The 21,214-nt window shown below is 46.5% G+C and overlaps 4 protein-coding genes across 8 annotated transcripts in view; 2 read left to right on the top strand and 2 right to left on the bottom strand.

Annotated features, from left to right (window-relative positions):
• The first annotated feature begins 216 nt into the window (after positions 1-216).
• On the top strand, positions 217-3,868 carry atp5f1b (ATP synthase F1 subunit beta). The gene is made up of 10 exons (XM_031852021.1): positions 217-319; positions 1,192-1,368; positions 1,457-1,631; positions 1,779-1,900; positions 2,033-2,217; positions 2,315-2,473; positions 2,611-2,733; positions 2,838-3,050; positions 3,134-3,335; positions 3,430-3,868. Exons 1-10 carry the CDS (start codon positions 217-219, stop codon positions 3,525-3,527), a joined length of 1,557 nt encoding a protein of 518 aa, XP_031707881.1. The 3' UTR covers positions 3,528-3,868.
• Positions 3,869-4,453: 585 nt separating this feature from the next.
• LOC116386057 (retinol dehydrogenase 7-like) lies at positions 4,454-8,127 on the bottom strand. Of its 2 annotated transcripts, none has more exons than XM_031852023.1 (5): positions 8,048-8,127; positions 5,471-5,785; positions 5,140-5,398; positions 4,888-5,051; positions 4,454-4,801 (listed from the first exon to the last, which is right to left on the bottom strand). In XM_031852023.1, exons 2-5 carry the CDS (start codon positions 5,781-5,783, stop codon positions 4,578-4,580), a joined length of 960 nt encoding a protein of 319 aa, XP_031707883.1. In that variant the 5' UTR covers positions 5,784-5,785; positions 8,048-8,127; the 3' UTR covers positions 4,454-4,577. The 2 variants fall into 2 exon arrangements, with proteins under 2 accessions (XP_031707883.1, XP_031707884.1); XM_031852024.1 differs by lacking the exon at positions 8,048-8,127 and adding an exon at positions 6,629-6,707.
• Positions 8,128-10,053: 1,926 nt separating this feature from the next.
• abcb11b (ATP-binding cassette, sub-family B (MDR/TAP), member 11b) overlaps positions 10,054-21,214 on the top strand; it is a 12,340-nt gene continuing 1,179 nt past the window's right edge. The window contains exons 1-28 of the mRNA XM_031852025.1: positions 10,054-10,180; positions 10,319-10,407; positions 10,554-10,572; positions 11,153-11,182; positions 11,273-11,324; positions 11,409-11,710; positions 11,838-11,925; positions 12,786-12,919; positions 13,011-13,182; positions 13,311-13,435; positions 13,515-13,689; positions 13,813-13,926; positions 14,049-14,159; positions 14,252-14,377; positions 14,790-14,993; positions 15,108-15,278; positions 15,445-15,646; positions 15,747-15,816; positions 16,198-16,318; positions 16,487-16,657; positions 16,818-16,922; positions 17,190-17,351; positions 17,664-17,867; positions 18,579-18,820; positions 19,070-19,226; positions 19,643-19,840; positions 20,401-20,607; positions 20,826-20,972. Coding sequence (XP_031707885.1) covers positions 10,329-10,407; positions 10,554-10,572; positions 11,153-11,182; positions 11,273-11,324; positions 11,409-11,710; positions 11,838-11,925; positions 12,786-12,919; positions 13,011-13,182; positions 13,311-13,435; positions 13,515-13,689; positions 13,813-13,926; positions 14,049-14,159; positions 14,252-14,377; positions 14,790-14,993; positions 15,108-15,278; positions 15,445-15,646; positions 15,747-15,816; positions 16,198-16,318; positions 16,487-16,657; positions 16,818-16,922; positions 17,190-17,351; positions 17,664-17,867; positions 18,579-18,820; positions 19,070-19,226; positions 19,643-19,840; positions 20,401-20,607; positions 20,826-20,972 — 3,888 coding nt within the window. The 5' untranslated portion in view covers positions 10,054-10,180; positions 10,319-10,328. The remainder of the gene's footprint in view (positions 10,181-10,318; positions 10,408-10,553; positions 10,573-11,152; positions 11,183-11,272; positions 11,325-11,408; positions 11,711-11,837; positions 11,926-12,785; positions 12,920-13,010; positions 13,183-13,310; positions 13,436-13,514; positions 13,690-13,812; positions 13,927-14,048; positions 14,160-14,251; positions 14,378-14,789; positions 14,994-15,107; positions 15,279-15,444; positions 15,647-15,746; positions 15,817-16,197; positions 16,319-16,486; positions 16,658-16,817; positions 16,923-17,189; positions 17,352-17,663; positions 17,868-18,578; positions 18,821-19,069; positions 19,227-19,642; positions 19,841-20,400; positions 20,608-20,825; positions 20,973-21,214) is intronic.
• Positions 18,637-21,214, bottom strand: part of LOC116386056 (beta-1,3-galactosyltransferase 1-like) — an 83,925-nt gene continuing 81,347 nt past the window's right edge. For 3 of the 4 annotated variants that reach the window (XR_004212936.1, XR_004212935.1, XR_004212938.1), the window contains one exon: positions 18,637-21,051. The gene's annotated coding sequence lies outside the window, so the exon portion shown is untranslated. The remainder of the gene's footprint in view (positions 21,052-21,214) is intronic. The other variant, XR_004212937.1, reaches the window with a different exon arrangement.

Genomic DNA, 21,214 nt, shown 5'->3' with positions numbered 1-21,214 from the left:
ATTATATGTAACTTTTAGTTTGGACTGTCAGTCAGCAGTCACATTTACTGTCAAATAGTCCAGCTCTGGAGGGCAGAATGTCAGCTGAACAGGCTTACCATCTGCGCATGCTCAGTTTAGACACTTACGTTGCACGCACGCGCAGTTCGCCTCCTCGGCCCTTCGTTATAAAGCCGCAAGTTCCTCCGTCTCTTTCCACCTTCAGCCATTTTGACAATGTTAGGAGCTGTGGGACGCTGCTGCACCGGGGCACTGCAGGCTCTCAAGCCTGGAGTCCAGCCCCTAAAGGCCCTCGTTGGATCCCCAGCCGTCCTCTCACGTGAGTCCTGCATGCTTGGTGCTTTTGAGCGACATCGTACGAAGAAAAATGCGCTTCTACGCGGCTGTCAGAAGGGCAGGGGCACGGCTAACGTTAGCTGCAAGCCACACGCAGGCTGCCCTGTTGGCGGCGTAGCAGGCCTCAACATTAACATGTCTAATTTGAAATCTGATGGAGTAATTCAAACCGTTTATGTGGCTACACGTGTGCATACATGCTCTTATTGACAGATGTCACGCGTCAGAAAACGTCTAGGCTGTGTTTTACTTGTGCTAGCAGCAATGACCTTTGTGTAATGACATGAGGCGGTGCGAGACTGTGCAGAGCATGCTAAGCTAGCGTTACAAGTTGCGTTTTAGCAAAGTCTGGCTAGTAGATTAGCAACAATATAAAGTAGTTTGCAACGTTTACCCACATTCAGTTTATCTACAAAGAAAACAAGACATTAAGGTTGTCTGTTAAACTGTTAAACGTACTTGCCATTGAATGCCCTGCGTTTGTCATTAGCAGTATCATTAGCAATGTTAGCTCGAGTTATACTTCATTCATCTGCCGGTCTCTCCACTTTAACGTTACTTAATCGGTGAAATGAATTGTCAACGGTTTGTACTGATCAAAGTCTACCTAAACTCCACACATGTACACTTATTGACTTCTTAAAGGGCCTCGCTCGGGTTATGTCAGTTGCGTTTAAAGCTAATTCATCGTTTGGCCGACAACAATCGCTTGACATTGAGACGGAGCGACCGGACACGCAGCTGTCTCTGGTGCTTTTCAAGGCTCCTGAGTACCGCTGGCACTGCAAGGTCATGGCTGTAGCACGCATGTATGCTACCGAGCTAACTGCACATATTGTCTGCATTACTTTACAGGCAGGGATTATGTCGCACCAGCTGCTGCCGCTGCAGCTGCCCCCGCCGGGCGCATTGTGGCCGTCATCGGTGCCGTCGTCGACGTCCAGTTCGACGAGGACCTTCCTCCCATTCTCAACGCCCTGGAAGTCGCTGGCCGTGAGTCCAGGCTAGTCCTGGAAGTGGCACAGCATCTTGGTGAGCAACTAAAAGTATAACAGTCAGTACCCGTATGAGCAGAAAGCATTCATACAGGGGACGTTAACTTGAAATGTGTTGTGTTTAGGGGAGAGCACAGTGCGTACTATTGCTATGGATGGTACTGAGGGTCTGGTCCGTGGACAGAAGGTTGTGGACACTGGTGCCCCCATCAGAATCCCAGTGGGTCCCGAGACTCTGGGCAGGATTATGAATGTCATCGGCGAGCCCATCGACGAGAGGGGTCCCATCTCCACCAAGCAGTGAGTTCACCTTTAAAAAAAAAACAACAATACAATGGATTACAGTATTTTAATGATTGGAAATGAAATGTCTTAAAAATGCAAGAGTCAAACGAGCTTTGTAAAAATAGTTTTGCTCTTTAATGAAGAATGTTGTTTCCCCCACAGGACTGCACCGATCCATGCTGAGGCCCCTGAGTTCACTGACATGAGTGTGGAGCAGGAGATTCTGGTGACTGGCATTAAGGTGGTGGACCTGTTGGCCCCCTACGCCAAGGGAGGAAAGATCGGTATGTGCTTGAACACAAGTTTGCCCACCATTATGGCTCTACAGACAGGATAGATGATGGCTTGTATGCTGGGATCTTTGAAGCCACTTGGTAGTGTCTTAAAACTAATCCTCTTATTCCTCATGGCCACAGGTCTGTTCGGTGGTGCTGGCGTGGGCAAGACTGTGTTGATCATGGAGCTGATCAACAACGTGGCCAAGGCCCATGGTGGTTACTCTGTGTTCGCCGGCGTGGGAGAGCGCACACGCGAGGGAAACGACTTGTACCATGAAATGATTGAGTCTGGCGTCATCAACCTGAAGGACACCACCTCCAAGGTGAGGGTTTAGGCACGAGATATTGAAGAAAGTTACATTTAGCATGTCGTGGTAGCAAACGTCAACCCGCTAACTCCCGACGGTTGTCCCCTGCTAGGTGGCGCTGGTGTACGGACAGATGAACGAGCCCCCCGGGGCACGCGCCAGAGTGGCTCTGACTGGACTGTCCGTAGCGGAGTACTTCCGTGACCAGGAGGGTCAGGATGTGCTGCTCTTCATCGACAACATCTTCCGCTTCACACAGGCTGGCTCTGAGGTCTGTCAGAAGCAAAGATGCATTTGTTTTTATCGCAGTTAATCGAATTTTATCATTCAGATGCAGTCCCACTTTTTTTTTTTTTTTTAATGCTGACTTGTGTGCTTGATAGTGAACAAAGTCATCTTGCTCCTCAGGTGTCCGCCCTGCTGGGGCGTATCCCCTCTGCTGTGGGTTACCAGCCCACTCTGGCCACTGACATGGGTACCATGCAGGAGAGAATCACCACCACCAAGAAGGGCTCCATCACATCTGTGCAGGTAAACGCTAACTGACTGGAGCTGTGCCCGTACATGTTCACCCACCATTGAGCCATTTATAAAGAGCTGATTGGCTGCTATTAAGTGACTGTTCTCTCCACCAGGCCATCTATGTGCCCGCTGACGATCTGACTGACCCCGCCCCCGCCACCACCTTCGCTCACTTGGATGCCACCACTGTGTTGTCCCGTGCCATCGCTGAGCTGGGTATCTACCCCGCTGTCGACCCCCTGGACTCTACCTCCCGTATCATGGACCCCAACATCGTCGGCACCGAGCACTATGAAATCGCCCGTGGTGTGCAGAAAATCCTTCAGGTTTGGGACTTGATTATCTTTTCAAAACTTCTTATTTTGTTTGGTTTATTTTGTTAATACTAAAAATGTTACTCCCCCTGTAGGACTACAAATCCCTGCAGGACATCATTGCCATTCTGGGTATGGATGAGTTGTCTGAGGAGGACAAACTGACGGTTGCCCGTGCCCGCAAGATCCAGCGCTTCCTGTCCCAGCCCTTCCAGGTGGCCGAGGTCTTCACCGGCCACGTCGGAAAGCTGGTTCCCCTCAAGGAAACCATCAAGGGCTTCCAGAGCATCCTTAACGGTTAGTGCTTTCATTCACTTTTATAGATTTGTGCCCCTCAAATTCACCGGCTTTCGTCATGGTACTAATATTTTCTTTCCCCGTTTCCCTGCAGGCGATTACGACAGTATGCCCGAGCAGGCCTTCTACATGGTCGGCGCCATCGAGGAAGTGGTTCTGAAGGCTGCGAAGCTGGCTGAGGAGCACTCATAAACGTGTAAACAATCTAACTGTTAAGGGGAGGATAAACAAAAGGAGGGGTTCTGCGCTTTAGGAGCACTTGGTTTGTAAAACATGTCAAAATGTACCTGTCTCGTCATCCATGAAAGAAAGTTCTATTTAATGTTTCCAATGGAAGATGGAATAAAACACTGTCTTTACACAACTTGTCAACTGTATATTTCTCATGCTTTAATCGTCATTTAGAATGTTGTTCATGAGTTTATGAAGTAGCTGTCCTCGTCCACTCTGACCACAAGGTGGCAGTGTTAAGTCATGTTAAAGCCATGTACTGTTGCAGCTTGTCACATACTGAAATAAAACGGTGGACAAACTATTGGATCAGTGATTGTTTCAACTTGAGGGTAAAAAAAATAAGCCCTTGTAGCATAGTACAAGGGCTAAGTAAATGTAGCTTTTTACAGCTGGTTTTCTACAACAATTTGCCAGAGTTCATGGATCGATCTGCAGGACAACATTTATACCACGTGGTTTGCGTCTTAATGGTTAAAGTAAATAAACCAGTAGGGATAGCGAGGCCTAAAACTAGTTCTATTAATTCCAGATAAAATATTTGCGACAGCCTGAAGTCTTGTCTCTGCATGTATTGTGCACCGGGGAAGTTGATGCTGAGCCAGCGACTACACTGCTACAGAGCAGTCTGGAAGGTCTGCCATGAAAAATATTTCTCAAGGAACGTCCTGGTTAAAAGGTTTGAAAGACGGTGACAATATTCAAATGGTTTTAAGCCTGATCTACACAAACAGTCCTACTCTAAATGTACTTTGTAATGTCTGAATGTGGCTTTTATGGCAACTCCCTGACCTGTCACATTCCCATCAATCCTCAAGGCCACATTGGTTTGAAGAAACTCCAGCCTGTAGATAAGGTGTCATGAATAAGTACAGTCAGAGACGGGATAGACAAAGTACTTGCATTGTTCATGTCAGTGTACAAACACACATAGGAATAAGGCTTAGATCAGGAATGACAAAGACATCAGTATTACATTGGTAAAGTTGTATTGCATAAAATGTGCACAACTCATTGCAGCGGCTTGGCAATAGGAATGGCTTCTCTGGTCACGATGTAATCGGACACGCAGGTCGGCATGTACGACAGCGGCAGCCAGAACATCTTGGCGTCCCAGCCTGGGGAGTAGCGGGTGCGGGGCCGGGCGGCGGATACGGCGTGCTCCATACAGTTGACCACCTTCATCAGATCCCCGTCACTGATCTTGGCAACTTTGTCTATTATTGTGACTAATGCTGGGAGGGGAAATGAGCAAATAAATAGAGGAACGAAACAGAAACATGCCCCGCATAAATGTAGGAAAGAGAAAATACGAACTTACACTTTTGTAGAAATTCAGTTCCGTAGTCATCCCTCATGTCCTGGGGCAGTCTGTCCCACAGCGTATTCACGTTGTGGGTCAGGATAGTGGCGTCGGTCACGTTTGTTTTGAAGAAGCCCGGCTCGATGCACAGGACTTTGACACCGAACGGCGCCATATTCAACCTGAGGAAAACATTCAGTTTTGTCAGTGCAAAAGAATCTTTGCTCAGACATACTGACAAATAATTGATTGTGCGAGTTAATGTTTCACCTGAGGCTGTCATTGAAGGCCTCCACGCCGTACTTGGAGACAGTGTACGGGCCCCCTGTAACACTGATCCTCCCGAACACGCTGGCTACATTCACCACCCTTCCCCTGGCCTTCTTAATTAGCGGCAGGACGCTCAGCGTCACCGCGATCACTCCGAGAAGGTTGACGTCCAGCATGGACTTGTAGTCGTCGATGGTCAGCCAATCGCACGGGCCCGAGGGGATGGACACGCCTGCGTTGTTCACCACAGCCCACAAGCCTAAGAGGATCACAGAGGACATCCAGTCACTGGAATCACTTTTAACAAAGAGAGGGTGAACACTCCACTCACCGCGCTCCCCCACTTTCTCCTTGATCGTCGCTGCAACTTTGGCAACGCTGTCCTTGGACCGCACATCTAGGTGTGTTGTGATCAGGTTGTTGGAGCAGGACTTCCTCAGATCCTCTTCCCCCTTCTCGCTGAAACACGAGGCGATCACCCTGAACCCTATCTTGTCCAAATGGCGGGCTAGGAGGTTGCCGAAGCCGGTGTCGCAGCCCGTGATGTACACATACTTGCTGCCGATGTCGGGGACACGGGGCAGTTCCCTAAACCAGCGGTACAGGTAGTAGAAAACCACCAGCCCCAGGAGATACAGGTACATGGCTGTAAAAACAACAAGGGAAGGCATTACATTTTCTCAAGTGCTGCACTTCGTTTGGAGGTACTTGTACGATAAAATACTGTAGTTATTCTTCAGATTATATTTTCCATTCAAAACATATAATCGGTTTATAAAATACAATGTTGAACCAGTATACATGATACAACATGGTTCAAATTAGCTCCACTTCATTCAAGTACAACAGTAAAAAGCTCATTTTACATTGTTGTATTACTATCAACGATAACACGAACAGGCAGAATTTAGTCTCGTATGAAAGTACATTTTGGTAATACTCATGTACTTTTACACACTGGAACTGGTCGGTGGCTCGTGCCATTGTTAAATTTGCATATCTAAAAAGAAAGCTATAGCAGAGGAAGCTGTAGTTGACTTCCTTTTCGTGTTTAACTTTAAAAAAAGGTATGATAAGTGAAATGTATTGTAGTTTAAATGAACTTCCTCACTATTTGGTGACGCAACACGTCGAGTGAAAACAGACGGGGAGGTTTATGAGCTTGTGTCAAAGTTCATTAAGCTGAGATGAACTAGCGGATTCAGAAATCAATGCATGCTGTGCGCTACGGACTTAACATTGCATATTCATAAGCTGCATTATCCGTGCGTACTAGCTTCATATTAGGCATGTGGTGAAAAAGCCGATAAAAACGTCGCCAAACCAATGTTCCTCACTCGCGCACATATCGGTTCCTAACTAACGTCCCGTGAAACACAAGCAAACGGACACATTAGCTATGAATATGTCGTTAATTAAGAAAGCGTAGAGGGTTTTCTCCTCAGCTGGAAGTTAACAAGACGTGAACCAACAAGCCCGGACGTCCTACCTGCTGCGTAGAGGGTCTTCTTCGCTTCCTTCGCAGCCTCCACATTTATATAGACCGGAGCGTCCAGCCCACCGCTACGTGAAGGGGAACTCTGTCGACCAATAGGAGAGCGGCGCCTCTCATGTCGTCACGCAGACGCCCTCTATCGGCGGGGAAAGGAATAGCTGCGGCCGCTGGCTCGTGCTGACGCAGATAATTGATAAATGTGGAAATATATGAATGTATAAAGGAGTCACTGCTCATCTGGCGTTTCCATCTGTGAAGATGTCTCAGGGAGTATTTATATTAACTTTAAGTCTACCGAGTGTCCTTTGTTGTTATACATTAACACAGACTGGCCTGAAAGTTAAATTTCAATAATCACTCATTTATTTATATGCTTACATGGGCTATTTGGTTCAATGAGAACGCCCATGAGTTGGCAAAGAGGGCTTCAAAGAAAGCTAACATGGATGTGAAGATTAGTGTCAGGAAGGCAGAGGTCAAGGGTATCCATTTGGGAACATATCAAGCAAATGTGGCAAAAAAGAATGTGGGACAGAGAGGAGAAAGGGAGACATTTATATCATAATCCAAAGAGAGTCAAAGTTACCAGGTTAGGTGGAAGGAATGCAGGGATATGGTACAAGGGTGCCTGTCAGAGCCAGAGGCTAAGGTTTTATAGGTTGGAGGGTAAAACATGGAGGATAAAATATAGGTTAGTGTGGTGGTTTAAAAATAAAAAATAAATGTATTATTATTTTTGTTTTGGGGGAAAGATTGTAAGTGTATTGGCCGATTCACACTCCGGAGCAGAAGGTGGCGGTAATGCACCAATACACTGGATTAACAACCGCCGTAAAACATGAAGAAGAAGAAGAATTAAAAAGACTCGGGTGAGATTGTCCCACTCAGGAGAGGCGGGGCGCGAGACCGAGTAGTCCGAGAAAAATACGTGAGTAAAGAAGGTATTTCACAAGTGGTCAGAGAGACCAGAGCCTTTAAACAAGAATGGACAAACTCTAAATGTCAATTCTTCCCACGGGCAGTTTGAAAACTAGACCGTGACAATATTAAAAGCGCCACTAACGCAAACGTACCCACTCACATCCAAAATGAAGGCACAGAAAATACACCTAAGGGCCCAATATGATCAGAATCCTAACACACGAATCCACTGACCAACAATGATGTATACAGAGGAGAATGAGGCTGAAACAAGTGGTTTCCAGTTCTATTTTAAAAAAATTCAATTGAACTTTCTATACTTGAAATGACAGTCAGTTGTTGCCTACATACAGACGTTAATGCTTCTTCAATATATATATATTTAGGGTTATTGTGTATTGATATTCTCTATTGGGCCTCGTTGAGTTTTAATTGAATACCCCGGATGTAGGCTAGGTGTAATATGATGCTAGCGAACAATTTAGTACTTACACGTCCAGGCAGACGAGGAACACCGTTCTGGTCACACTGGAGTCAAGTCTCTGTCCTCTTGATGAACTTAAGCTCGATATCCACTGTAGTTCTGTCTTTTTTAAAAAACATATCTCGGTCTTTAGCTCGCTGTTTGACCTTCTCCGGGAGCTAGCCGGTGGGGAAACCCAGTTAGCATTCTGAGCAGTTTGGTGCTAATTGCTGAGGGGAGACCAGCTGCTTCCTATTCCCCCTGATTAACAGTGACGCACTGGACGTCTATTTAGATCTTATTTAGTCCACTCATGAAGGTCCCTGTGCCTGGTTTCTTGATATGTGTGAAATAACTGCACTGTGCACCGGTAATATAGCTTATTTCTATTTATTTATAGCACATTTTCCACAGCCAACCGAGTGTGTGGGGTCTTCTGAGGAGTCTCTACGTTTTCACCACAAGGTGGCAGCAGTGCAGTGTTGTAATTTCCCTGTTGTGCAAATGCTGCCTTCAAGCACTCTTATTTCCAATAAGTAGCATTTCCAAATGTCTTGCACATGTAAATGCTTCAGGACTGTTGTTGTTTCAGTAGGAAATGAGTCACAGAAAATAAAGCCATTTACAATCAGTTGTTAATGCAGCTTTCCCAACCTCTAAATGTAACAGTAACTCGGGAAAACATAGAAAATTGCAACCTTTAAAGTTGCAATTAACCCCATTTTTTTGGATTCTGTGTGTGCAATCAGTTTGTTACAATATTTCTGACGGTACTGGAGTCAGCGCAGTTCCCTTTAGGTTGACCTTATACAACACTCATGCATGGTATTAATAAATAATAAACTTTATTCATAAAAAACCCACTAATAACAACACAATAACAAATGAAAAGGTATGTGTTCAATGGTATTACATTTTGTATTTTTTTCTTTTATAACAAAGATTATGGTTAAGCATAAATCATGTCCACTGATTTCTGAAACTTTGCATCGTGGACACATGTCCATAATCTTTCTGACGGCGCCTGAAGGCAGCGGTGAGTGACCAACGGCATATAAACACCAGTTGTTTTCATGTGTAAGCGTGCCCGTGCAATCAGTCACATTTCTATCAACAACAAAAATCACAAGCAGGCTTTTATATTCTCATACATTATTAAAGGACCCGATTTTAGAGATGACAACTAAGCATGTTGTTGTGATTGTCTGAAATGATTAAAACCTGAAATATAGGCCTAATGATGTAAACAAAGCTTCATTAGCATCAGTAAATAATACATTCCCCTTGTTGCATTCAAGGTGAAAAAAGATGACAGAAGTCTTCGCGGCATGAAGCTGTTGAGGAAGTCGAGCTGGAAGAGGGCAATGACCTAAATGTCAACCTGCAGCTACATCCAAACACAACCCGTGCTCGCATGCATGGTGAAGCTGTGTTGTAGCTTTGAATGTGTGATGGGATATTAAATGTGCAGACACAATGCAGCAGTAGCAGAAGAGTCAGAGTCAGCAGAATGCGTCGGTAACGGCTGTTTTTATGGAAATGCTACACACGAAGAATTACTTTATTCAATTTTTATCATTTATTTCAGGCCAAACATGCACACACGGGAGCCATTGACACGCAGCTGGAGAGATGTTGGAGTGATGGGGTCAGTTAGCACCTCGGCAGTGCCCATTAGGGGAACTAGCACCTCGCCTGGTGTGTGCCAAGTTTGCCAGGTACACATAGAACTCGAATCGCACACCCCGAGCTGCTGCCGCCCCCATTAACTAAATAATTTCACATCTAAAGAATACTGTCCGAAGGATAACATAATCCTCTTCGAAAGCAAATCAGTCGTGTTCAGATAGTGAGGATGCACAAACAGCGCGGGGCCTCCGCAGGTAAAATATTTGCCCTGCTGAGGTCACTGGCCTTTTGAGCAGCATAAACCGACAGGACACTTACCCTCAAACAACACACGCTGACCCCGAGTCCCAGCCAGTTCTGTCCAATAAGAACATGCGACTCGCTGCCGAGATCCTCAGTGAGTCGCGACGAGCTGCCACTGCAACAATTAGCCGGTGGACGTAACAACTGGATGTCTGGCTGCTGGAGTTCAGTGCAGGAGTGCTGCCGATTTTGGTTTCAATCGATTTCTCTTTAAAAAGGAAAACGTGTAGGTATGTCTCATTCTCTCTTGAAAGTCCAAAATAAATGTACTCTCAAGTAGGATTTAATTTTTGACTTTACCGTCATTACAAAACACTGATTATCCTGGTCTTGGACTTGTGAAATGTGCTCTTTTTGCTTTTTCCTAGATGAGTCAACATGCCGACCGGATCAGTGAAATTGCACAGCATAAAGAAACTGGGACAGGAAAACCACAGCTACGACTTTTCCAATGAAGGTAATGCTCAATGAACGCTAAACGGCAATGCTGCAAAAATGATCAAATAATATGGAGATCTGTTATTTTATTTCAATGAAACAAAAGTTAAATATACGGATGTCATTTTAAAAGAGTTGCATGCTTATTCTATTCTTGTGTTCCAGAACCAGCTGGCTCCTATAAGTAAGTGTTCTTTGGACTGTTTATGAGTTTTTTAGGAATCATCTTGGATGTAGTTTTAAGGGTTATAAATGACTGTGTTCTAGTAATACTTATGTTACTTGTCGACTTGTCTTTCCTTGTCGACTTGGCGTCTTTCCTTGTCGACTTGTCTTTCCTTGTCGACTTGGCGTCTTTCCTTGTCGACTTGTCTTTCCTTGTCGACTTGACGTGTCCTTACTTGACTTGTTGGTGAGGTTTCTAGTTGTTTTGTGTCTTTAACAGCGCTGCTGCATCAGAAAATAGGTGACACTTTATAATAAGGGTTTTAAGTAATGCATTCCATGTGCAATAGAAATGATTTATTGCATGATTTAATACAAGATTGGGCTTCAATTAAGGATTGTTTTCATCACTGGTTAATCCCTCTTAATTTGCAGTGCATTGAGCTTTCAGGACCACCATACAGCATCATTAATTAAACAAAAAGTTGATAGATTAAAGTGTCATGACTGGTGAATTTCAGCAACAATGGGGGGAGGACTTTCATTTTCAAAGTGTTAAGTTGAGCAGCTCACCGTGTGTTTTGAATTTTTCCATGCAGGACCACAACAACTTCCAATGATGACGGGAAGTGAGTACAAGATGGCAATAGAGGGCCTGTACACTTTCACACATTCACCTCCGATTTAAAAAAAACTAACCGGTGTTCTATTCCAAACAGCAATCGGGGGAATGCAGATCAACCAGCGATACGGGTCGGCTTCTTCCAGCTGGTAAGGTGTTCATTCTTCATCTTTCTTCATCTCCACTTTGAGGTTCGTCCTCCTAATGCGAGTGTTGTTGTCGCGCCCGTCCAGTTCCGCTTCGCCACGTGCCACGACGTGCTGATGATGGCGGTGGGCAGCGTGTGCGCCGTGGCGCACGGCTCGGCCCAGCCCCTCATGCTGCTGGTGTTCGGCCTGCTCACCGACACCTTCATCGAGTACGACATCGAGCTCAACGAGCTGAGGGACGACAGGAAGGAGTGCGTGAACAACACCATCCAGTGGAAGAGGAACTACACGGCGGCGGACGGCCTGATCCCGCCGTGGCCGAACTCGAGCTTCATGAACAATTCGACATGGGAGATGCTCACACCGCTGATTAACAGGACGTGTGGGTAAGTGGGTAGTGAGAAATGCACGAGGGCGACATCAAATAGAGTGTGAGGTTTGAAGTTTTAGATCTGTGCTTGTGGTTCTGTAGTTCATACATTATTCATTTACTGTCTTTGTGCTATTTCCCAGGCTTCTTGACATTGAACATGAAATGACCAATTTTGCCTTCTATTATGTTGGGATTGGAGCGGCTGTGTTCCTGCTGGGATACTTTCAGGTTGGTCTTGAAATGTCATCGTATTCACACAAAGAGACTGATCTCAAATGAGATTAGCGCGCGTCATCCACCTAGAGCCAATTCAATCAGCATGACATATTTTGATCATATCACCTCTTCATCTTGAAGGGTATTGTGCAACCTCTCAAAGCCTCCTCCGGCTGCTTTGATATTCTGACAAGCGTTTTAATAATATGTTTTTAACTGCATGGCACAACTCTTCTGTTATCTCGGGCTATTTTGCCACAGGCCCTGAAACGTGCGCTTTTTAAGCCTCTATTGATCTCGACCCCTTACTCATGAACACGTACAGTTGTTATTACGAGCAGTTATTAGATCGAACGGCTGCATTCGACACGGTCGGCCACAACGTATTACTAGACTGGAAAAGTGGATGAGACCTTCTGGCACATTTAAAAACTGGTTTGAATCTTATTTGCAGGACAGGGACTACTTACACTATTGGATTATAGAGCACTTAATAGTTTAGAGATTGTATTACATTTTCATACAGATAGGAGGATTACCAGAGACAGATTTTGATCTAATCAAAGCAGGAGAGGCAGAGATATCCTGAGTTTTACTCCCTAGAATTGGTGAAAATTGCTTGATCTTACATTTCCCATTATGCACATCATCAAAGTATTTTTTCTCAAATTGAAAAAGCTCCTCCAAAGCCACAGAAGTCTTTATACAGCTGTTGTGAGGCTGAGTCGTACTCCTTATGTTGAATAAGCTGAACTTCATCGCATAAAAGCCATGTTCAAAGGTGAAAGGTCAGGGTCCCGACGCCATCTTGTTGCCCTGCTTGCTTTTATATCTAACAACACGAGTGCAACCGCTCTTTTTACGACCGACAGATCTCCTTGTGGGTGACGACCGCTGCCAGGCAGATTCAAGTCATCCGGAAAATGTACTTCAGCAAAGTGATGAGGATGGAGATCGGCTGGTTCGACTGCACCTCTGTCGGGGAGCTCAACACTCGCATGTCGGAGTGAGTGGGGCGACGATGACACGAGTTCCGTCTGGAGCATTTGTGGAGTATCGATGTGTCACATGTTAACGTGGTTATGTCTGTGTTACAGCGATATCAACAAGATCAACGACGCCATTGCGGACCAAGTCGCCATTTTCCTGCAGCGCTTCACCACCTTTGTGTGTGGTTTCTGCATCGGCTTCGTGAAAGGATGGAAGTTAACACTGGTCATTGTCGCAGCAAGTCCACTGATCGGTATTGGAGCTGGTCTTATGGCCCTGGTGGGAATTTCTCTTCACTTGATTCGACTTCCCTTGACCCCTTTTTGATTAGTTTTTTGGACTCGACTCTGGTTTACTTTCTGATTACTCTTCTTCTCCAACAACGAGTCCCTCTGTCTGTCCTGTAGTTTGTTGCTAAGCTAACAGGGATGGAGCTGGAGGCCTACGCCAAAGCCGGAGCCATAGCAGACGAGGTCCTCTCCTCCATCAGGACTGTGGCTGCTTTCGGTGGGGAGACAAAAGAAGTGCAAAGGTAGAAATTTGCCGGATGAAAGTTGAAGATTGACTTTCTTTCCTAATATGCTGCTGAGGTGAGCTCTTCTCCTCTACAGGTACGACAAGAACCTGATCTCAGCGCAGCGCTGGGGCATCAGGAAGGGTCTGATCATGGGCTTCTTCACCGGATACATGTGGCTGATCATCTTTCTGTGCTATGGTCTGGCCTTCTGGTACGGCTCCAGCCTGGTGTTGGATGCTGACGAGTACACCCCAGGAACACTGCTGCAGGTATTACACCAGTACTATTACCATAGTGGCTACAATATGGTTCATTACAACCACTGCTGACAGATCAGGAAAAGTGTGCTTATCACTCTCTGGAGCCTTAATATACTGACCTCTTCCTTCTAGGTGTTCTTCGGGGTTTTGATAGCAGCCATGAATTTGGGGCAGGCCTCCCCATGTCTGGAGGCATTTGCTGCAGGCCGTGGAGCTGCGACCATCATCTTCGAGACTATTGAAAGAGTGAGAATGCTTCGTGTTATCATTTTGCAAGATTTAAACCCTTACAAGGTACTATATATTTTGTACAGGAAACCGTTGCTTCGGGCTTACAAGTGTAATTTTTTTAAATGTGCTACCGCTAGGAGCCGAAGATTGATTGTCTATCTGAGGCTGGATACAAGCTCGACAGGGTCAAAGGAGATGTTGAGTTTCACAATGTGACCTTCCACTACCCCTCCAGACCTGAAGTCAAGGTACTTGTGTGCTTCTGCACTCGTCATGTCAAGCCGAGGGTGTAATTTGATTTCTGGAAACATACATTTTTGGCCATGTGATCTCTACTCAGATCCTGGACCAGCTCAGCGTTCCAGTGAAGTCGGGGCAGACCACAGCCTTCGTCGGCCCGAGCGGAGCCGGGAAGAGTACCGCCATTCAGCTCTTCCAGCGCTTCTATGACCCTAAAGAGGGCATGGTGGGTTTGACGGCCGCGACGGTGATTCTTTCCTCGGTGGTGCTTTTTGTCAACCCCCGGCATCGAAGATTCCCTCGACGCACTGAAGCTGCCGACTCATTCCTTTTGAGCTTTATTCTAGTGGATTCAAAAATAACCGTCCCCCGAGGGTGATAGAAATACATGATAATCTGTTTCATTATTCAGCCAATGGGTCCTAACAGCCTCATTTTTCACTTTTACTGCAATTAGAGGTCTTTGCACACCTTACTCTCTTATTGCTTTCAGCTTCTAGAGGAGGAAATAGCCTCTTACAGCACAATGAAGGTTATGCACAAGACTAACAACCGTACCAGTTGAAACTAGCATTGGTGCAAAAAAAAAAAAAAAAAAACGCATTATAGCAACCAGCTCTCTGTGCCCTCCAACTCAGGTGACCCTGGACGGCCATGACATCAGAGGGCTGAACATCCAATGGCTGCGCTCGCTGATCGGCATCGTAGAGCAGGAGCCCGTGCTGTTCGCCACCACCATTGCTGAGAATATCCGCTACGGTCGGCCCGGCGTCTCGATGGAAGACATCATCGGCGCCGCAAAGCAGGCCAACGCCTACGACTTCATCATGGACCTGCCGCAGGTGAAGCGTAGCGGTTTCAGGATTTCTAAGTGCTCGTGTGAAAATTCAGAGTTTTTAAACCACCAACAGGCTTAATAACTTTCCCTGTCATTTAAAAACAAACAAATCTGACAGAAATTCGACACCTTGGTGGGGGAGGGTGGAGGTCAGATGAGCGGCGGCCAGAAGCAGCGCATCGCCATCGCTCGAGCGCTGGTCAGGAACCCTCGTATCCTGCTGCTGGACATGGCAACCTCTGCACTGGACAACGAGAGCGAGGCGATAGTCCAAGAGGCTTTGGATAAAGTAAGTCTGAGGCATAAAAACTATACCTCTTTGAGTATGTACTAAAAATATTCAATACCCCAACTTGAATGATTACCCCACTGATTATGAAATAAGTCTCCACAGGGTGTAAAGCAGAGAAGACCGTTTTTCAAAATGCCCGGACGTGCATTTGGTTTCGCCACAGGTACGCTTGGGTCGCACCACCATCTCCATCGCCCACCGGCTGTCCACCATAAAGAACGCCGACGTCATCGTTGGCTTCGAGCACGGCCGCGCTGTGGAGCAGGGCAAACACGACGAGCTGCTGGAGAGGAAGGGCGTCTACTTCACGCTGGTCACGCTGCAGAGTCAGGGGGACAAGGCTCTGAACGAGAAGGCTCGGCAAAGTAGGTCCAACCTCCGGGCGGGGGGGGGATATTTATCCACATGTAGAAACTGTGAGGATGTGATTGTGATCGTCGCCCTTTGTTGGATCTCTTGCATTAGTGGCTGACAAGGAAGAAGAGCCAGAGAGGCTAAATCTATCCAGAGCAGGCAGCTACCGTGCCAGTTTGAGGTATTACCACCCCCCCCCCTCCTTCATCATTCATTTGTTTATTTGTGTAAACTGTCATATCCAATTCCATGGTCCTGACTGTGCATCTAAATGGGATTATTACAGTAGTCATTTTGTGTCATGGCAGGAACTGGCACCTTCATTTTACTTAATTGCCCTCTTACAATTACTTCGACATTTGGAGCCTTTAGCTGACACTATCATCCAGAGCCACTTACAAGTGCTGCAAACAGCAGAGGAGGCTTGAGGTCCTCCAACGCCACCGTTACAAGCACGCAGTAATGAGTGCACGGAGAACACCAGCAGCAGAATACATTCCTGTGTTCTATGAATATTCATGTTTTTTTCCTTTGACTTGGGAAGTTTTTTTTGTTTTTGCAGAGCCTCTATTCGCCAGCGGTCCCGATCTCAGCTGTCCAATCTGATCCCAGACTCTTCTGTATCCATCGTCGGAGAGCTCGGCCCCAGAGCCTACTCCTTGTCACGGGCAGACAAATCCACGGTATCCAATTTTATGTGTGGGTGGTTGAAGCAGGTCCACAATAATTACATACCGTTGGGAGTGCCAAACCACTTTGCGTTCGTTTTTTCTATATTAATCCTCGGATCGTATAATCGGGTAACGGCTTTGACTGCCGACTGATGTGTATTTATCTGTGTGAATGCTCAGAATGCCGTCCCGGAGGAGGAGGAGGAGGAACCGGTGGAGCCCGCTCCAGTTGCCAGGATCCTAAAGTACAACATACCTGAGTGGCCTTATATGCTTTTTGGATCCTTTGGTGCAGCGATAAATGGAGGGGTCAACCCCCTCTACTCTCTACTGTTCAGTCAAATCCTGGCGGTGAGGTTCCGGATGTCATCGGAAGTTCTGAAATACACAAAAATAAACGATAAGAGCGAAATTCCCAATTCCCAACGCTAACCATGTGCAAGCCTACAGTACAGTGTTTGTGTATGATGGTCTATATTAACATGTTCCTGTTCTCTCTCTCTGTGTGTAGACATTCTCAATAACAGATCCCGCGGTTCAGAGGAAGGAGATCGATAGTATCTGCCTGTTCTTCGTCATGATCGGCGTGGTCTCTTTCTTCACCCAGATGCTGCAGGTAGAGTAGCAGGCTGCTTCAGCGTCAGTGGTTCTCCGCCAGCCTCACAGGTTCAAGGTTGGAGGGAAAAGTCTTTGGATGAAAAAGATATTCCAATTTGCAGAGACACTGTTCTATGATTGATCCAAGAGTTCTGACACCCTTTGGGGCAGCGGGGCGGCAAAGACGCAATTTTCTCAGATTGGTTTTACATTATGTTGAAGATCACTGTGATAGTATTTTGGATTTAATAAGAAATACTTCCCGTGTGTGTGTGTGTGTCTCCAGGCTTACGCTTTCTCCAAGTCCGGAGAGCTGCTGACGCGCCGGTTGCGGCGGCTCGGCTTCCACGCCATGCTGGGCCAAGAGATCGGCTGGTTTGATGATCACAGGAACAGCCCCGGGGCTCTGACCACTCGTCTGGCAACTGATGCCTCACAAGTTCAAGGAGTGAGTTCAGGCCTCAGTTTTAGAAGAGAGGGATTTTGAAAAGTAATTCGGTCCCATATTCGGCGCAAGCAGTGAGTGGGATTTAGTGCCATCTAGTGGTGAGGTTGCATATTGCATCCAACTGCACTACGATGGCCTTCAGGTAAAAGCACAAAAAGGGTCCTATCTAGAGAGTGTTTGGTTTGTCTGTTCTGGGCTACTGTAGAAACATGTGCGTTGACCTCTGCTTGGATAATCTGGTTCAATCCATGAGGAGAACCTGAACGTTGCACAGTAACACGATCCATTCTTTTCCACTTGTCTTCCTCGAAGGCCACGGGCTCGCAGATCGGCATGATCGTCAACTCTCTGACCAACATCGGCGTGGCCGTCCTCATGTCATTCGTCTTCAGCTGGAAGCTCACGCTGCTCATCCTGTGCTTCCTGCCGTTCATCGCGCTGTCGGGCGCCTTCCAGGCCAGGATGCTAACGGGGTTCGCCAAGGAGGACAAGCAGGCGATGGAGACCGCCGGACGGGTCAGACATTGTTGTTTGTAACACACAGCTTCACCAAAATCTGGTTTCGCCCGTCGTTGGCGACGATCAGCATCCAGTTTTAACGTTCCACAGTATTCTGAGATCGGCGTCAAAAGCAACGTGTCAAATTCCTGATGAACGTTGTGGTGGAGGGCGACTTCAGCTGACGGCAGATCAGAGACAGCTTAAACACAGTGTCTATTTTAGGCTCCAGGTTTCAGTTTTTCTCATCACTGCATAAAAGCTCCGCAGCCCTCCAGCTGAACTCAGATCTTGGTACAGTAGCTTTTTATTAGCTGCTGCTGTAATTTGGCAAGCCAGGCACAGAGCTGTCCGGCTCAATACCTACTGGGGCCACCCAGGCCTAAGCTGTTGTCATGGTACAGACAACACGTAGTGGATCAAAAATCACTATGTTACAGTTTGCAATCAATTTACTGTCAACTTCCTTTAACGATCTCATCTATTCCAATGCAGTAAACCCCAGCCTTCCCAATAAAGTGGATTCGATGAAAGTTTAATGATCCCTATGGGGGAAATTGTCTTTCTGCAGCAGCATAAGATAAGATAGATAAAAACTATCTCTATCATAAGTCTTCACATGTTAAAAACCTGAGGAATTAATTACAACTTTTTTTTTTTTTTTTGCCTGGTCTTAACTGTGCCGTTTAATCTGGTACCAGAACTTCAACACGAGTCTTTTACTTGCAGATTTCCGGCGAGGCGCTGAACAACATCCGCACCATCGCAGGCCTGGGGAAAGAGAGGCTTTTTGTGGACATGTACGAGGCCCAGCTAGACGCCCCGTACCAAGCAGCCCTGAAGAAGGCGAAAGTGTACGGGGCCTGCTATGGGTTCGCCCAGTGCGTCATCTTTTTGACCAACTCCGCCTCCTACAGGTTCGGAGGCTACTTGGTGCGACAGGAGGGGCTCCACTTCAGCTTGGTGTTCAGGTGAGAGGAGAAGGCTGTCGGGTCTGGTGCCATTCTGTGTGCTTCCTCATCCTGACTGCTGTTTAATCCAAACTTAAAGGGGACATACGTATAATGCTTAATTCCAGGGTCATACTTGTATTTTGGCTTTGTACTCGGTCATGTTTACATGCTTTAATGTTTAAAAAACGCATTATTTTTCTCATAAATCACTGTTCCAGGGGAGGTGATTATTAATAATTAGGTACATTATGTTGGCTTCTCTGGCAGGGTCATCTCAGCCATCGTCACCAGCGGCACGGCCCTCGGCAGAGCCTCCTCTTACACGCCAGACTACGCCAAGGCCAAGATCTCAGCGGCACGTTTTTTCCAGCTGCTGGACCGCGTGCCTCAGATCAGTGTCTACAGCGATAAGGGAGATAAATGGGTACGAGGGCATATGTTATGCTACGTATTATCTGCTATTCCACCACATTGCACGCTGAGCATATGAAAAACAAATGAGTGCTGCATGCTCTCTCCACGATGAAAAGTCTAATTTATTATTCCTTTATTGCTTTGCTCATTAATTTTGCATTAGTCATGAAAGAGAGATGTGTAGATGGAGGAGACAAGGAAGGATTGTTAGTCCTTCTATCAAATATTGTACATGCAAAAGAAGAATACACTCCACAGAGCCCTTTAAAAGATGCATTTTGAATAATAAAAAACCTGCAAAAGACAATTGAGTGAAATGAAACTCTATTACCAGAGGAGGTGGACAGGAGGAACCCTAACACACGGAGGAACCTATAACCTTTGTTCTGTCTCCCCCCCCTCTCCCTCCCTCCGCTGTGTTTTCAGGAAAACTTCCAAGGGAACATCGAGTTCATTGACTGCAAGTTCACCTACCCCACCAGGCCAGACATCCAGGTCCTGAATGGGCTGAACGTGTCGGTGAAGCCCGGCCAGACGCTGGCCTTTGTGGGCAGCAGCGGCTGCGGGAAGAGCACCAGCGTGCAGCTGCTGGAGAGGTTCTATGATCCCGACCACGGCCGAGTGGTGAGGACGCGCTGCAGATGCACTTTGAATGCAAAGTGCCTTATGTTATGCTACTTAATAATCGCAATTGGAGGGAAAATATAGTTTTTACTTTTTATTGTTAATCTTAAAGGGGCTCTGATTTTACACAAGGTTTAGTTAAATTCAGTGCTGCCCTTTATCAACATGTCAGGTATCTTGTGATGAAATGAGTCGTATGTATAGTCTTCTTTCAGCTCCACTCTCACGAGGCTCAGTTGTAGTGAAATCAGACATTTATGCTGACTTTGTGCTTTATATTAAAAAAAGGAGGCCCTCCACCCAGGATGGAGGTTTGCCTTTGTGCCAGTAAGGGATCCCTGCCAAACATTCAAATGGCCTTAATTGAGTTGGAAGTGGTTTGGAAACGCCGAGTCCTGATTCCCTGTTTGAGATTTAAAAAGGACAGTGTCACCTCTGCATAGTTGGGAGAGAAATCACGGCAGAGATGGTGTCGTGATGGCTCATTAAGTGGATTGTATTTCCAGTCTTTGGTTATTACATTGCTTTCTCCTAATGGTAAAATCAATTGCTTCCTGCAGCTGATTGATGGCCACGTCTCGACCCGCGTCAACGTGCCCTTCCTGCGCTCCAAGATTGGCATCGTGTCCCAGGAACCCATCCTGTTTGACTGCAGCATCGAGGAGAACATCAAGTACGGCGACAACTCGCGGGAAATCGGCCTGAATGAGGTCATCTCTGCCGCCAAGAAGGCCCAGCTCCACGACTTTGTCATGTCGCTTCCTGAGGTACTGTGGACAGTTGGTGTGGACTGTCTGTGGCGAGGACTCAAACGCAGAGGCCCATCTACAACATTAACTAGAAAGGAATTACTATAGAATTCGTCTATGGCTCTTCGGCTCGATGGGTTTTTTCGGTGTTTACACGGCTAACAGGTTATTAAAAATGTCGGTTGCTGGTACTGCATTGAGATATGACTCACCATCATTTTTCCTCCTGCCTCCAGAAATACAACACCAACGTCGGTGCCCAGGGTTCTCAGTTGTCTCGCGGTCAGAAGCAGCGCATCGCCATCGCCAGGGCCATCATACGCGACCCCAAGATCCTGCTCCTGGACGAGGCCACCTCCGCCCTGGACACGGAGAGCGAGAAGGTACGCCTCATCAAACTCTGATCAGCGCCGTCACCGTGTGTGGAATCCACACGCTTCCCATCACAGTACAGCGCAGCTGCTTGATATTCGTTGGGCACAGAGAGCAAGGCGGGTCGGCAGTTAATTATTATTATCATTAACATCATTATCATTCATCATCTCTATTATTATCTCCAGCAGCGCACAGTTCGTACCAGCCTCTTTGTGTGTGTGTGTGTGTGTGTGTGTGTGTGTGTGTGTGT

The sequence above is a fragment of the Anarrhichthys ocellatus genome, unplaced genomic scaffold (assembly GCF_004355925.1).
Source record: "Anarrhichthys ocellatus isolate YVR2014 unplaced genomic scaffold, GSC_Weel_1.0 scaffold12, whole genome shotgun sequence".
Lineage (NCBI taxonomy): Eukaryota > Metazoa > Chordata > Actinopteri > Perciformes > Anarhichadidae > Anarrhichthys > Anarrhichthys ocellatus.
This window is presented reverse-complemented; position numbering and strand designations above follow the sequence as displayed.

Bases quoted from the DNA above. Each gene is read 5' to 3' on its own strand.
- LOC116386057 (XM_031852023.1), bottom strand. From the start codon at position 5,783: ATGTACCTGTATCTCCTGGGGCTGGTGGTTTTCTACTACCTGTACCGC. The intron at 5,399-5,470 runs GTGAGTGGAGTG...TGATCCTCTTAG, and splicing joins GGAGAAAGTGGGGGAGCGCG to GCTTGTGGGCTGTGGTGAAC. The intron at 4,802-4,887 runs GTAAGTTCGTAT...TTCCCCTCCCAG, and splicing joins AACTGAATTTCTACAAAAGT to CATTAGTCACAATAATAGAC.
- atp5f1b (XM_031852021.1), top strand. From the start codon at position 217: ATGTTAGGAGCTGTGGGACGCTGCTGCACCGGGGCACTGCAGGCTCTC. The intron at 2,474-2,610 runs GTCTGTCAGAAG...CTTGCTCCTCAG, and splicing joins TCACACAGGCTGGCTCTGAG to GTGTCCGCCCTGCTGGGGCG. The intron at 3,336-3,429 runs GTTAGTGCTTTC...GTTTCCCTGCAG, and splicing joins CTTCCAGAGCATCCTTAACG to GCGATTACGACAGTATGCCC.